Raw genomic sequence first — 15,661 nt, 5'->3', positions numbered from 1 at the left:
GTTTTCTTTAATTTATACCATATATTATATTTTTTGAGCTATATGATGTGCTAGTGTGAATAGCATGATTGAATTTCCAAGCATAATGTGAAACCATGTCAGGCACTTCCTATTTAAACCAATAGAGCCTGCAAGAGTATAAGCCCCAGCAGTGTTCTGGAAGGATTCTCAATAGTGCTCATGATTTTATCACTAAAATTTATTAATTTTTAAAAAAAATGTTATTGCATTAAAGAGATTCAGAAGCCACAAAATACATGTAGCAGCAGCACCTACAAAAAGTCCTAGTAGAGAAACGGACAAACACTAGACCCTTACACAAATTTCTTCATGCTAGAAACTGGGTGGAGGGTGACAGAAACAATCTCCATCCTTTCCTGGATTCACTGAAACTGAAAACGTGGAGAGCTTTTTGAATGGCAAACTCACTGTGGATGCAGAGAGCACATCTGTTTCTCACAGTATATTCTCTCTACCCTTCCTCTCCTCTTGGAGGGAAAGGGGAGGAGGCCACAGATCCCATGCTTTTCAGCCTAACCCTTAAGGAACAAAAGGCTGAGGTTTTCGGAAATGAGAAGGAATGTCCAAGGTCCATGTGGGAAGGAGTGATAGGTAAGGTAGAGGAACAGCTGGTTGGAAAGTAGCTGGGACATACTGACTCAAGTAAGAAGAAAAGAAGTCTGGGACATGTAACTGGTTTCCAAAAGGATCCTGGGCAGAAAAGAAAAAAAAAAGAAAGGAGTGTGTGTGGGGGGTTGCAGATCTAGGCTCTGGTTGTTGGGTTTTTCAGTGCATTATCTAGCAGTTGCCTGGGGAAGCACTGATCACAGGGCAGAAATGTTGGTGCACACACAGAGCTCAAACCAGAGACAGTATTTCTACCTGCAACCCAAGGGCAATTTCCTGGGCAAATTGTAAAAGATATCCATGGAAAAGGTAAATAGATTTCCTTTCATCAGAATGCATAAAGATCCAGCCTTCCAGTGTCATAGAGAGCAGTGAGATTTCTGAGGACGTAAGTACAGTCTTTCAAATGGAGAAAAAAACATCAGTTGTGGTTTGTGAGAGCTGTGTATCTCTGCAGTCTTTTTCTTCTCTGTGTTCTTTCTCCTAGTGGAATCAACTATTTTGTACTTTACCAGCTGTACACAACTTCCTTATAACAACATGGGATCTGTATCTTTCCTCTGCTTGCAGGTTTTTGTCTGGATTGGGAAGGATGCTAATGAAACTGAGCGACAGGAATCTGTTAAATCTGGTAAATCAAATAAATTTGGCAGAATTCTGAGTGAGGTAGCATCAGTATTACTTAAAGAAGAGAATAATATGATGTAGAAGAAATCTATTTACATTTACAGTGTTTAAAAGTGTTACTGAGCTTATTAAGATTTAATACAAAAGATGATTATTTTTGCCTTTAAATGTGCTTCAAAACTCTGTAAGTTTATGAAGGATAAAACTAATCAAGATAGCATTACTAGGCTGCAGAGCTTTTTAAAATATATATATAGTAGAACTCCATGAAAAGAAACTGAACTGAAAAGAGAAAGAATTTAAAAGGAGGTCCCTGCTGAGATGTACCCTCACTAATGTATATAGAGATAGGAATGCCAGCGAGTCCTTACACTGCCACCCTTCACTAAGTTAAATTTTCAGGAGGAAATTCCAGTTGCAGAACAAATCAAGACAACTTACATGGAATGCACCTCCTTGAAAAATCATGTGTCACCTCTGGTGTGACTTCACATAGCTGAGCCGTTCTGATATAGTTTGTGCTGAAAATGCTTGCATCTGTTTCCCTGGAGCAGCTGGGGTTACCTGGCTGTGTTCCCAATATGTACTAAGTCATGTTTTGATGTCAAGGGAAACTACTCTGTCTCTCACATGGGAGAAATGAGAAGCCTGTGCATCCTCACAGCACCAGCAAATTCTTTCTCCTGTTCAAAAGCCAAAACCTATCTGTATGGCAATGAACTGATCAGAATAGAAATCCCTATCCCTGTTTTAACTTCATGGAAAATTCCTTCACTGCCAGCTGGGAGAAATCAGCAGTTACCTGATCATTTCATTACCTTTGAAATAATTAATTGAACACTGTATTATAGTAGCCCTGGGCTCTTTCACTATGGCTTTTAATGTATTTTTTATACCAAAGGAATGAATTAATATATTACACGTTTTATTTCCTCTCTGCTTTTAGCCAAACGCTATATTGAAACAGATCCTTCTGGCAGAGATAAGGGGACCCCCATTGTAATCGTGAAGCAGGGGCATGAGCCCCCAACATTCACGGGCTGGTTCCTGGCTTGGGACTCCAACAAATGGAAGAACTGATCTCTCCAACGGGACTCCAGCTTCAAGCCAAAGAATGATCAGAGCCCAGCTACTTTCTAGTGTTTTTAAGCATAAGCTTATGAAACAATATGATGCATCTGTTTTTTCACTTTCTTGAGCTTTGATATATTTCTGTGAATAACCTAGAAATTCTTAGCACTGGAAAGGATAAATGATAATTGTAAACCGAACAAATGGGATGAGTGGGGCTTTTCTAGTAGTAAATACAGAAAGTGCTACCAATCTTTAATATTTAAAGAAAGAAATTTACTTTCTTTAATTTATTGATTATTCAAACAAGTTGTGGATCAGTTTATTTTAATGAGCTAAAATGGACCAAATTCTGCCTTCACTTAAAAAGCCAAACTAATACCACAGAAATTCCTTTAGATTAAGGTCAGCATAATATTGTGCAGGATTTGGCCTGATAAAGGAATAATTCTATATCTGTTGCAAGGGTAGGACTGGACCTGATTTAACTGCTAGGCCAGTGTATTGCTACACTTACTTAAAATTTCAGATGGTGTCTGATCCACAGTGGGAGCTGTGGCTTGCAGGAGGTATTTTGTTAAGCTGTGCTTAACATGTTTACTTGCTCCACATACATACATGTGGAGCTTTGGACTGAATGCTGTTAGAAAATGAAGTCGACAAAGGTTTTTTTGAGGGACTGTCTAGCTTATTGTTATGAATTCCTTTAGATTTGTCTCTGTGAACCAGCTCCACGAGGTCTTTTTATCCAAAGTTCTTAAACATGTTGTAGTGCACTAGTGCTTTGAAGTGGAAGCAGAAGAAGCAACAGCTTCAAAAACACATACTCTGCCTTAACCAGACTGTACTTAAGCCATACTTTGCCTCAGTTGCCTTACTCAGCAGTACTCAGTTCTTTTTAAGCATGTGGATTGTTCACCTCGTCAGGTGCAGGATATCTTTCTAATTTTCTGTGCAAGTCTTAGACAAATATCAAGCACATAAAAAGCAAGGAAACGTAGCATTTCTGGGAATTTGGATGAGTATGCACCATAGAATATGGCCTTCTCTTTTGTCTTGGGCACAGTAACTTGGGCTTTTTTTTTATTCTGATGAATTTAAGAATACATTTTCAAAGTGGCTTTTATTTGTAACTTAGCCAGAAAAGTATACTTATGGGCAGAGGGAAAACTTCTTCAGATCTTGAGCATGGCTTTGATCACTTACTCTGTAATGCTTGTTTTAAACAACAATTTGTACAGCTGTAAATCATGTCAATGTGGCTTTTTAATGGCAGCATTTCAGCAGTTTTATTATTCTTATAAGTGAGGTTAGAAAGTGAAATTTTAGACATTTTTGTATTTTTTTTAACATGACTGTGATTTTGAATCTGGGTAATGAAAATAGCAAATTTAGTCTGAGCTGATAATATCGATGATAAAAGAATTGCAAAGCTAAGAGATTAATAGGAGTTTGTTAGCTTTAAACATTTGTTTAAATGTCTGCTAATATAACTAGGCTGTACTGAATGTAATTTCATTTAAAATAAAATTACAAAAAACAATATTCTATATGCCAAGCTGATCTTCCTCTCTCTGACATATTGTTAGTCAGTGCCTCCACTGGTATCTAGCAAGACTTCCTAAAAAAACAAGTAGAAACCTTCCTTTTTAGATGGACAATGCAATGAGAAGTTATTTGTTTTTACTTTGGTGCCATTTTACCCAATGGAGGCTTAACTCTTCCCAACAACTTGAAAGTTACAAATCTAAGTGAAAATCAAAGAACTGGGTGCTTATTAGCTTGTTATTTTCATCTTTAAGAAAAATTACCATTGTTATCAAACTCTTTGGTTTTATAACTTTTTATTTGCAAAAATTATTGACTACAGAAATAACTGTTTTTTTAAAATAGGAGGAAGCAGGTTTATGTTTGTTTTTAAAGGATAGATCTTGCTTTTTACTTGTACGAGTAGATAAGATGTCCTTCTCCTGCTGGAATGAGCACAAAGACCTTTTCAGTTCCTCAGTCACTGAACAGCCTGTAATTATCTGATTGTCGTCTTCAACACATACATATGATTCTTCTCATTTTTAAAAAATAACAGTTATAGTAGCTTCTGAACCAAGGATTAGACAAGATTTGCCCTTCTTGTACATAAATATCTTCCGGAACACTGAGGGCTCTGAACTGGCACAGTCTGCCAACATATTCTCCAGCACTGTGAAAGCCTCTTTTCAGTTCCCCCACACAAGACAGAGGAGCTTTTGTGGTCTCCTGGCCTGGGCGTTTGAATTTGTAATACATTGTCCTGGCACATTGATTACTGATGTTGAGAAGAACATTGAGAGCTCATAAGGGAACAGTGTTCTCAACTGGGCTTTAAGCACAACAGCTGCTCGCAACATTGTTCTTAGGTTTACTTGCCAGTGGGGAAGTTTATTTTTCATACATATATGTGCAGTACACACTCTTGAGGGAGGGAAGGAGGACAGACAGGATGGACTATGAGTGCTTGGAAGTGTTAAAGATTAAGCTGTTTTCAAGAAAATATTTAAGTACATAACTCTGAATACACATAGCAAACCTATCTGCCTTGATCTGAGAATAAATAGAAAAAATTCTGTAGATAAATACAGTCAAGTTCAGTCAAGAATAACCTACGTGTGGCACTATTATCAAACTGTAATAGCATGTTCACTCTATTTGTAAAGGCAAAATGAGACCCTGATTTAGCAGTTTCATTATGCTACTAAACAAAAAGCATTCATGTTCTATTGGTTGCAAATGCACCATCATTTTTCATCTTTGTTTTATTTCATTGCAACAGAAAGACATTAGGAATTCTTAGAACCAACAGAACATCATAGTACTATATAGTATTTATATGACGTAAAATACCATGAGCTTAGAATATAACTACAGATTGTGCACAGGAGAAGAACCAATTTATGGAATCACTGCTCTAAATACCCATTTTGACCGTAGCACATAGTGCTATATAGCACCAGATCTGCTGTAAATGATTATGTTAAATGTAGCTAAATTAAATTGAACAGTTTGATTTCTTGCCAGTGTAGATTCACACAGGCTTCACCTACACCAACAAGAAAATAATGGAGATGGGAGATGGTAGACAGTGGGGTTGCAGTATTATCCCTCAAAGGAGAACTAAAGAATTATGCAGAAAATGTTTTGCTCACTGGACTATAGCAGGAGGTGCTTTCAGACATCTGTATAGGCTACATGAGCAATTCTTGTTATGAACTTTGTAATCTTCTTGTAGTCTTCATTTTTACTGGATCTAAAAGGGCTAATAAAGAAAACAAAACCAGCCCAAACAAGTCTATACTTTTCCATGGGCTGAAATTGCTCTTCAGTCTTTTCTTTATAGGAACTCTTTTCTCTATAGGAAAGCTTGGGAAGAACTCTTTTCTTTATAGGAAAGCTTGGGAAAAAGCCTTCGAACTTTGCTTTAGGATACAACTGCTTCCTCAGAATCCCACTAAAGTTCTGCCTTTATGGCTTAATTGAGCCAAATATAAGTATATAAAATAAAAAAATTATTATCTAATGAAACCAGAGCTAGATAATACTTTGATGTGCTGACTTTACAAATACTTGTTTTTTCTTTTTTAAAGTCAACAATTTTGTCTTTAGATAAAGAAATAGTACACTTTTCCCTTCTTATGGCTAGGACTTCTGCTGCTAAAATCAAAGGAACTTTTCAGTTAATTGAATGGCATGGCAGTGAGGGCGTGGCACGGCACTTTGCGTGGCAGTTTGCGCAGGTGGGGCGAGCAGGAAGGGCACAGCCACCCTCCCAGCTCTCTCTGCTGGGTTGTGAGGTAGGTGTGTGACTGTGGGTTTGTTTTTTTTTCCCCCCTGCAACTCAACTCGACCCAGCAATGGTTTCCAAACAAGCAAAAGCCGTTGCTGCTGCTTTCCAGGGGAGTGTGCTAACCCAGACAGAACTCCCCAGGAAGGATGCAGCTCTTCAGGTCTCTGGCTGCACTGAGTGGCTGAGCCTGGCATCAGTACCAGAGGACAGTGCGAGAGACGCCTGCCTACGCTGCGAGCAGGTGAATGATTTGCTGTGCTTAGTGGCAGAGCTCAAGCAAGAAGTGGAGAGGCTGAGAAGTATTAGGGAGAGTGAAAGGGAAATAGACTGGAGAAGTCATACCCTTTCGACCCCAACAGAAGTCCAGCAGGGGACGATGAAGCCCTGCCCCTCCTGCCATCAGGCAGATGGAGCAAACCAAGTAGATGGGGGGGAATGGAAACAGGTCCCCCATCGAAGAGGTAAAAGAATCCCTTCCCAACCCCCATCACCTCCCACGGTGCCCTTAAAGAACAGGTATGAGGCCCTTGACCCAGGGAGTCAGGCAGAGGGCAGTCTAGAAGGTTGAGTGCCTGTGGATCAGAATCAGGGGGAAGGCCAAAAAGGCTGACATCCTGGTGGAAGTCTGTTATAGACCACCCAATCAGGATGATGAGGGTGATAAATTATTCTACAAGCAGCTGGCAGATGTCTCAAAATCACCAGCCCTTGTTCTTACGGGTGACTTTAACTTGCCAGATGTCTGCTGGAAACTCAACACAGCAGAGAAGAGGCAGTCTAGGAGATTCCCAGAGTGTATGGAGGATAATTTCCTGTTGCAGCTGGTAAATGAGCCTGCCAGGGGTGGGGCCCTGCTGGACCTGCTGTTCACAAACAGAGAGAGGCTGGTGGGAGATGTGGTGGTTGGAGGCTGTCTGGGGCACAGTGACCATGAAATAATAGTTTTCAATACCCAGGGATGCCAAGAGGACCATCATTAAAACTTCTACCCTGGGCTTCTGGAGGGCACATTTCAGCCTACTCAGAAGACTGGTTCAAAGGGTACCTTGGGAAAGAGCCCTTGAAAACAAAGGGGTCCAGGAGGGATGGACATGCTTCAAAAAGGAAGTCTTTAACGCACAGGAGCAGGCTGTCCCAGTGAGCCAAAAGGTTCAGCCAGCCTGGCTGAACAAGGAGATTTTGAAGCGATTTAAGGTAAAAAAATGGAAATGACTATGGAAATGACTATGGAAATGACTATGGAAAAAAGGACTGACTACTCATAAAGAGTTTAGGAATATAGTTAGGTCATGTAGAAAGAAAATTAGAGAGATAAAGGCAAAATTCTAACTCAATCTAGCCACTTCTGTTAGGGATAACAAGAAGTGCTTCTACTAACACATCAATAGCAAAAGGAGGGGCAAGGAAAACCTCCATTCTTTGTTGGACATGGGGGGGAACACAGTCACCAAAGATGAGGAAAAGGCTGAGGTACTTAACACCTTCTTTGCCTCAGTTTTCAACAAGAAGACAAGTTGTCCTCAGGACAACTGGCTTCTGGGACTGGTAGACAGAGACAGGAAGCAAAATAGCTCCCCTGTAATCCAGGAGGAAACGGTTAGCAACCTGTTGAGCCACTTGGATCCTCACAAGTCTATGGGGCCAGATAGAATCCATCCTGGGGTGATGAGGGAGCTGGCGGAAGAGCTTACCAAGCCACTCTACGTCATTTATCAACATGATATTATCCTGGCTCACTGGGGAGGTCCTAGATGATTGGAAGTTGGCAACTGTCACGCCCATCCACAAAAAGAGCTGCAAAGAGGACCTGGGAAACTACAGGCCTGTCAGTGGCTGGCAAGGTTATGGAGCAGATCATCCTAAGTGCAATCACACAGCACCTAAAGGATGGACAAGGGATCAGATCCAGCCAGCACGGGTTTAGGAAGGGCAGGTTCTGTCTGACCAACCTGATCTCCTTTTATGATCAGGTGACCCGTCTGGTGGATGAGGGGAAGGCTGTGGATGTGTCTCTCTGGACTTCAGCAAAGCCTTTGACACCATCTCCCACAGCATTCTTCTGAAAAAGCTGGCAGCCCACGCCTTGGACAGAGACTGGGTTAGGAACTGGTTGGAGGGCCGGACCCAGAGAGTGGTGGTGAACGGGGCTGCATCCAGTTGGCGGCCGGTCACTGTGGTGTCCCCCAGGGATCAGTGTTAGGTCCAGTTATATTTAATATCTGGATTGAGTGTACCATTAGCAAATTTGCAGATGACACCAAGCTGGGGAGGAGTGTTGATCTGCTGGAAGGCAGGAGGGCTTTTCATAGGGACTTGGACAAGCTGGAGAGATGGTCTGATTCCAACGGGATGAAGTTCAACAAGGCCAAGTGCCAGGTCCTGTGCTTTGGCCACAATAACCCCATGCAGCGTTACAGGCTAGGGACAGAGTGGCTGGAGAGCAGCCAGGCAGAAAAGGAGTTTGGATTGACAGGAAGCTGAACAGGAGCCAGCAGTGTGCCCAGGTGGCCAAGAAGACCAATGGCATTCTAGCCTGTATCAGGAACAGTGTGGCCAGCAGGTCCAGGGAAGTGATTCTTCCCCTGTACTCAGCACTGGTGAGGCCACACCTGGAGTACTGTGTCCAGTTCTGGGCCCCTCAGTTCAGAAAGGATATTGAGGAGCTGGAGCAGGTCCAGAGAAGAGCAACGAGGCTGGTGAAGAGACTCGAGCACAAGTCCTATGAGGAGAGGCTGAGGGAGTTGGGGTTTTTCAGCCTGGAGAAGAGGAGGCTCAGGGGAGACCTCATCACTCTCTACAACTACGTGAAAGGAGGTTGTAGCCAGGTGGGCATCGGTCTCTTCTTCCAGGCAACCAGCAGTAGGACAAGAGAGCAGTCTTAAGCTCTTTTTTACAGAGAGAATAATCAGACATTGGAATGGGCTGCCCGGGGAGGTGGTGGATTCTCCATCCCTGGTGATTTTTAAGATGAGACTGGATGTAGCACTTAGTGCCATGGTCTAGTAACCACAGCGGTGTTGGATCAAGGGTTGGACTTGATGGTCTTGGAGGTCTTTTCCAAACTGGTTGATTCTACGATTCTATGAAAACACAATCAGATGTTTAAATTACTGTATGTCCTTAATGTCTAATTACATCCTCTCTTGACTGACCTAAACTTACTTTGACCTCCTCTGCCTATTAGCACATTAGCTTATGCTAAAAATCGATATACTACACTCACTTCAATTAAAGCTTCCAAAGTGCAAGAGGGAGAAGGGCAGACCAATGGGGAACTGGGAAAATTAGTGGATGATTGTTCTAGCCCTTCTCCCCTTGCATGTCATTTTCCTCTTGGCATTAAAGCATATTTGCATTGCAGGGGAAAAAAGTATTCTCTACCGAACAGAACACATAAGCTGATTTTTATGTTTTTCTTTTAAATAATAGCAAGCGGAGTTATTCCAGGGGAACAGGCAGAAGGAGAAACAGTCTATATGCAGCTTCTTCCTAAACACATCTACACTTCCACCCTGTGAGTGCTGTCTCCTCAAAGAGATGATATGAGTATACTGAGAACCACACAACTGGACATTTTACCACCACATTTAATCAGTCAGCAGTGAAATGTGGGCCTCCATGCACATGAAATGAAAGCACTAAGCGAAAGCATTGATTTTTATTGTTTGTTAGACTGCAGATCATTTCCTCAGAAAATCACCTGGATGGGGGCAAGCAGGGACAGTAAAGGTATGTGCAATGCTTCTTTGGGAATGTATCAGGAATCCAAGCAGCGAGGTTGGGACAATCTGAACGATATCCCACCAAAATGCCCAGAGATAGACACATTTGCTTTAGCAACAACAATGCTTTGATTATCCTAACAAAGCCTCTTGACTAGTGCTAAAAGAGCACAGTTTTCTCCCTGCTGCTCTTTAACAGATATCAAAGAGGTGACTCAGGATGATTTTACAGCAGTTGGCAATATTAAAATCAAGGCTGGATGCAATCAGGTGATTTTACTATCACTTACCCAACAGTCTACCATGTTTTTTGTTGTCTGATGCCCTTCCTACAGAAGAAACAGCTACAGAAACAATCCTGATTAAAATAGATCACTGGTAGGAGGAACAAAAGATAAATTTCCCTCTGGGCTTAGATCTTTACAGAGGTGGCTCTGAAAGGTCACAGGCTTCCTGTAACAGGCATGGCAGCACAGCAGAGTCTGCATTTAACCAGTTGAGTGGGGCTGTAGATCTCTCTAGATGGTGGCAAAGATTGCTGTCCTTCCCAACTCTAACCAGCTGCTCTTCTACTGGATTTGGCGAGAAGGTAGTTGTAGCAACAGCGAGAATGGACAGGAGTGGCAGTGAATGTCTCAACCAAGGATGATAGGTAAGAAGCCCACTCTAGCAATCCCCTACTCTCTTGCTAGGTAGGCCCAGTCAACATTAGCTATCTCATGTGCCTTCTGCTGCCAGACCCTGTCCCATCCTGGCATTTGCAGATGCGCTCCAGCATCCAAATAATCCCACGTGTGAATTCTCAAAGCTCAAAGTGATTTTTTTTAAGATTGTGTGAGGAAAGGTGATGAAAATTTGTCTGCTATTTAAAGCAGCAAACAAGGATTCTGCTACCTGTATTTCCTGAATTTCAGTGCTTCTATTCTCTACCTATTAAATGAGGATTTCTTTGATCCTTTCCCTGTTTATTTGAGCTGCTCTGTCTCTTACTGTGTGTTTGTACAATGCTTGACCTAGTGAAGTCACTTCTCAGCACTCATCTTGTAGGTACTGCTCATAATCCAGACAGCTGCCCGGGTTATTGGTGCCAAGCTGCACAGACTTGCTCAGAGCAAGATTAGATGAGATGAGTGTGATACCTTGGAGACCTGCTGAAGCACAGGTGCAGCTCCACCAGTGGTGGCATTGGGGCAGCATAGAAAGGGCAGGGGCCAGCTCAGCTGAGAAGTAAAGCTTTTATGTTATAACACAATGTAAGCAAAAATAGATAGCTCACCCCTGCAGCAGTACTGTGCAGGGGTTGCTTTGTCAGGGCACTCCTTTAAAGCTGTAACCATGGGTGCATCTGCAGCAGGTCCTCTTCAGATTGGGAACAGCTGCTCTGGGGATTATATATGTGAAAGGAAGACAAAGCTCTGCTGTATTTACAAAGGAATAGCAAAATCCTCAGGTAACTCTTTACTTTGACCAGGAGAGTGAGAATATTTGCTTTTAAAAGGTATGGCATCTTTTCTGATCTCCCATGTCCTGAAATTTTTCTGCTGCTATTGTCAAAGACAAGAGGCCTCTGCAGTACAGCTCATTTTGTTTCTGGCAAGTGGTGTTTTCTGAGTGACTCAAGGACTGTGGTTGTTGGTAATTTATTGGATCTTTCTTCTTTTATTACTGAGTTATACTGGGTAACAGACATCCACTGATACAGGGTCCTGTACACCATCAAGAATATGAACTGAGAGGACCAGAAAGTGTCCACTGACTACAGATGGAGGGATGATGATTACCAAGTATCTTGTTCATTTTGAGGCTTTGGCTTTGCATTTAAATGTTACCTCCACTGGTGAACGAATGTCTGCTGGCTGCTGCTGCTATTGGTTTCACCCAGTTTCACTGTTCTCTCATAGTGAAAGCTTGGAGTTAGGGCATCTGTGGTGACTGTTAATGGCTATTGTTTTATCTCAACTCTGAAAAACACAGAAAGCCATACTTGCTTTATGTGCCAGACTGCTATGCCTTCAATCAATCCTCTGCAAGGACTCAAAGGTGAGTGATTTGCAAGGAGTGCAGTGGTGCTAACCTAAAAATCCTTCTATTTGCAGTTGTGCTAAGATGAAAGACCATGCAGATGTCAGTGTCACTAAACAAAAGGGTTGGGCTCTTAAAGTGAGACTCAGCAGGTAGGATCTCTAAGACTTAGTAGCTGGCTTTCGCAGAATGACCTATGGCTTCAGAGGCCTTCCATCTTTAAACTATGAGGAAGGGATGCAACCACTTGTCCTCTTTAAAGCTTCCTAATGCTTCCTTTCAAGATTCAGTTTGGGGTTGCATCTACTCGTGAGCTGTATGCATCATATATTTATCATAAACTTGCCATCTGAAATACAAAGTCTTCAAAGCATGAAGAATACCCTAAATAGACCTCTTCTGTTAACAGTGTGTCTGTGCTTACTTTTTTCCTTACATAAAGAGGTATTATTTGTTTTATTTTTCTTTCCTAGTAGTAGAGAGGCCTTGAATGGAATAATTCAATTAGAAAAAACAATTATTATGTTTATAGTATCCCACTGCTGCTTCTGCTTCCTAGAGTCCTGCCTGGACTCTTCCTTAATCTTCTCTGATCAGTCCTGGTAGAGGTGAAGAGGAAGACCTTCAAAGAGGAGATGAAAACTGCAGTTTTTTACCCTTGCAGCAGTCTGAATTGCTGGCTCTTGCAGTATTGTCTCTATTCACTGGAGTTAAGTAACGTGATTAAAATCTCAGCTGAAACAATCTGTTCCTCCCCAGGTTTGTTTATCTGCCTTCCTTACTTTGTTTAAAGCCTGCTAAGTAGTGTTGTGTGGCCATGAGAGTCAGAACAGTGGAAACTTATATTCTGATAAAATGCTGCGATATCAACAAAAGGCTTAAAAATGTATGTGTTTAAAAATTAGTATTTTGGCAGGTTTTTATGTGAGTTTACAATTCTAGTGGCAGCAGCTGTTTGGTGCCAGATTCTATGAAAAACTTCTCTTTTTCAATATTATGAAACTGGAATGTATGATGTGGTTTGTTTGAATCATATTCCCTGTGAGAGGAAAGCAAAAGTGATTTTGCAGGGACAGATTTTATAACGTCTTCAAAGTGAGTTTTCTGCTGTTTTCATCCAAGAATTGAAACTTAGGAGCATGACAGAAAGCTTTCTGCATAGCACTCCCGTGATTAGCTTGAAATCAATTTTCAAGTGACTTAGCTTCTAAAATTTAGCAAAAAGTAGGCCTAATCTTGCATTCACTGAGGTAGTTTTGAGATTTACTGTTAGCTTAAAAAGAAGCCATGGTGAGCTGATAAGATTTAAAAACTCTAGACTACAGCTGAGCAAGGAGCTGAATTTACTGGTCCCCACCCATACAATGTTTGTCTTCCCTAAAACCTTGTTCTTTCATCTTCCTCTCCTTGGTTTGTTTCTTTTTCCCTTTTTCATCTAATCATAAATACAAGCTTGGGAGCTCCCTAAGATAAGAGTTGGTTTTCCTTTTGCTATAATTTACTGTATTAGGCTCAGATTTCACACTGAAACTCTCAAGTGTTATAATTGAGAAGAATAATTACCTTTTGTTTTTTGCTTAAGTTTTAGAAACTACAACAAATATCCAGTACTTAACTTCTGCCATTGTTTCTCAGTGGCAGAACTGAAGCCTTCATGCAGCAGTTTAGGCTAGCTGGTGAAACTTCCCATGGCCCTGGGGGAAAGAACTCCTTTGGAGGCACTGAAACTCTGTAGTTCTTATCACCTGCAGCCAAACAACTCTGTTTGGGCTTGAGAAAAATCCATCTAGAATGCTTAGCTCTCGCTCATATTCTGCAGACTGAAGTCTACTTTTCATACCAGAAATCAAAGTAAAGGAGTATTTCCTCTTTCCATTCCCTCCTGTAAAGCTGATTTTTAACACTCTCCTGCTTCAAAACAGAATTTATTGTATTGGTCAAAATCCAAATATGTTCAGGGGCTAGATACAGCTGCCACACACTTGGCAAAGCTGTAGACCTGCTATATCATGGTTTGCATGTGCTACACCTTGGAGTGCTGTTGGGTTGGAAGAGGGGTAAATGCAGGTAGGTCTCAGCTCAAAACTCCTAGTACCCGGTAAATCTCCAAATGAAAAGCCAGTCAAAAGTCTGACCTTCTTTGCAAGCTAAGAATTGGGTCATATATAATTCTGAGTGCAAATTTATGTTTTATTTTGCTGGGCTAGATTAAGTATTTTCCCCTGTGCGCTTGCCTAAAAGACAGATTAAAAGATCCATCCAGTGACACAGTTTTTGAAAATTCCTCTAAAGTGCCTCACAACTATAGAGCTAAAATGAAGTGCCTGGGAAAGACTTGCAGGAAGTGAAGCAAGCAATACAGAGGACGAGACCAGTGGACTGCACATATGCTCAGTGGGGTTTACCAGTCTTCTATGGTTGAAAAACACCAAGTTAATTTATCTGCTAAAGTATATATTTGTTTTTCTTCAGGAACATTATTAATCTATTAATTACTTCAATAAAGAAATTATGACTACACTTGAGCTCAGTTATCTGACTAAAATTAATAATAAATTGTTTCTTTCTTTAAAAAAAATAAAAATAAACCCTTCCCTTGTATCTAGGGAGCCAGATACAGCCAGGTCTTTCTTTCTACTCTAAGAAAGACATGCCAGAGAATAGATATATTCCATACATACTTGTTCTGTACGTGACCAGAAGTTATAAGGAGCACTCACAAGCTCCCATTATTAGAAGCACTGACAAATCACCCAACAGTGTTTGGAGAACATCAAACAAATTGTTTGTGCTCTATTTCATTGTCTCAGTGGGGACTTCTTTCAGCTGTTGCCTCTAAGCACCAAGCTCAAGGAACTGTGATATTATCACTGTACTACCCACATTATTATATACTGAAGCAGAGACTTTAGATTTTCCACAGCCCTCCTGGGAGCTTAGGCATATCTCCCATAAAATTTTATTTCCATACACTGCAATCTCTGTGAAATCTGCTTCTATTGCTGCTACGCGTTTTTTAGGAGAGGTGAGCAACTGAGTTTCCTCTTCAAGGTGTGCACTTAACTTGATTTACAGAAAGTTATTACAGATCAACAGCGTGCTCGTTTTTAGAGTGGACCCCATTTATTGGATGGACATCACCTCTCAGCTGTTGCCAAAAGGGTCGGAACACATCCAAGAGCCAGCTGTGCTCACACCACATGGGCACAGGCTCCCTGCTCCAGCCAGCACAGGGACAGGCCAATCCCTGCAAATTAGTGGAGCTTCAATGCTTTGTCTTTTGTGACTGTCTTTGAAATTCTCTCATGGCAGGTTTCAGTGCACTGCATTTGTCATTTAGGCATTTTGTTAATTGTATGGCAAGTCCTGCTCTGTGAATTGAGTGTTGTATGCCTCTTCCTGTCCTGGCACTTCCTTGTGGATACGTACAGTACCTGAAGAACAAAGCATGGCTTTTAAATAAGTAACTGTTGCAAGCAGATGGATTGTTAGGAAATAACTGGCTTAAATGAATGTTTCATCCCATAAGCACTTACTAAGAAGCCTCAGTCAGAATTTGTATCTTTTTTTTTTCCATGACAGTAAATTAACTGAGATACAAGTTACCCAAAGAAAAGCCCTCTTAGTTCTGATGTTCAAGGTCTGTTTGTTTTTCCTCTCTTTTACAATTCCAGCAAATCTCAGCACCCTTATACATGTTAAATAGTTATAAAATATTTATAAAGTTCTTTAGAAAAGAAAAAATTTAATTGTAGTTTTTTTCTTTCCTTCC

The 15,661-nt window shown here is 41.2% G+C and overlaps 1 protein-coding gene across 1 annotated transcript in view; it reads left to right on the top strand.

Moving 5' to 3' along the window:
* Positions 1–3,870, top strand: part of SCIN (scinderin) — a 49,370-nt gene extending 45,500 nt beyond the window's left edge. The window contains exons 15-16 of the mRNA XM_064676307.1: positions 1,198–1,258; positions 2,201–3,870. Of these exons, the coding sequence (XP_064532377.1) occupies positions 1,198–1,258; positions 2,201–2,334 (195 nt within the window). The 3' untranslated portion in view covers positions 2,335–3,870. The remainder of the gene's footprint in view (positions 1–1,197; positions 1,259–2,200) is intronic.
* The last annotated feature ends 11,791 nt before the right edge of the window (positions 3,871–15,661 follow it).

This window comes from Pseudopipra pipra, chromosome 1, assembly GCF_036250125.1.
Source record: "Pseudopipra pipra isolate bDixPip1 chromosome 1, bDixPip1.hap1, whole genome shotgun sequence".
NCBI classification, from domain to species: domain Eukaryota; kingdom Metazoa; phylum Chordata; class Aves; order Passeriformes; family Pipridae; genus Pseudopipra; species Pseudopipra pipra.
This window is presented reverse-complemented; position numbering and strand designations above follow the sequence as displayed.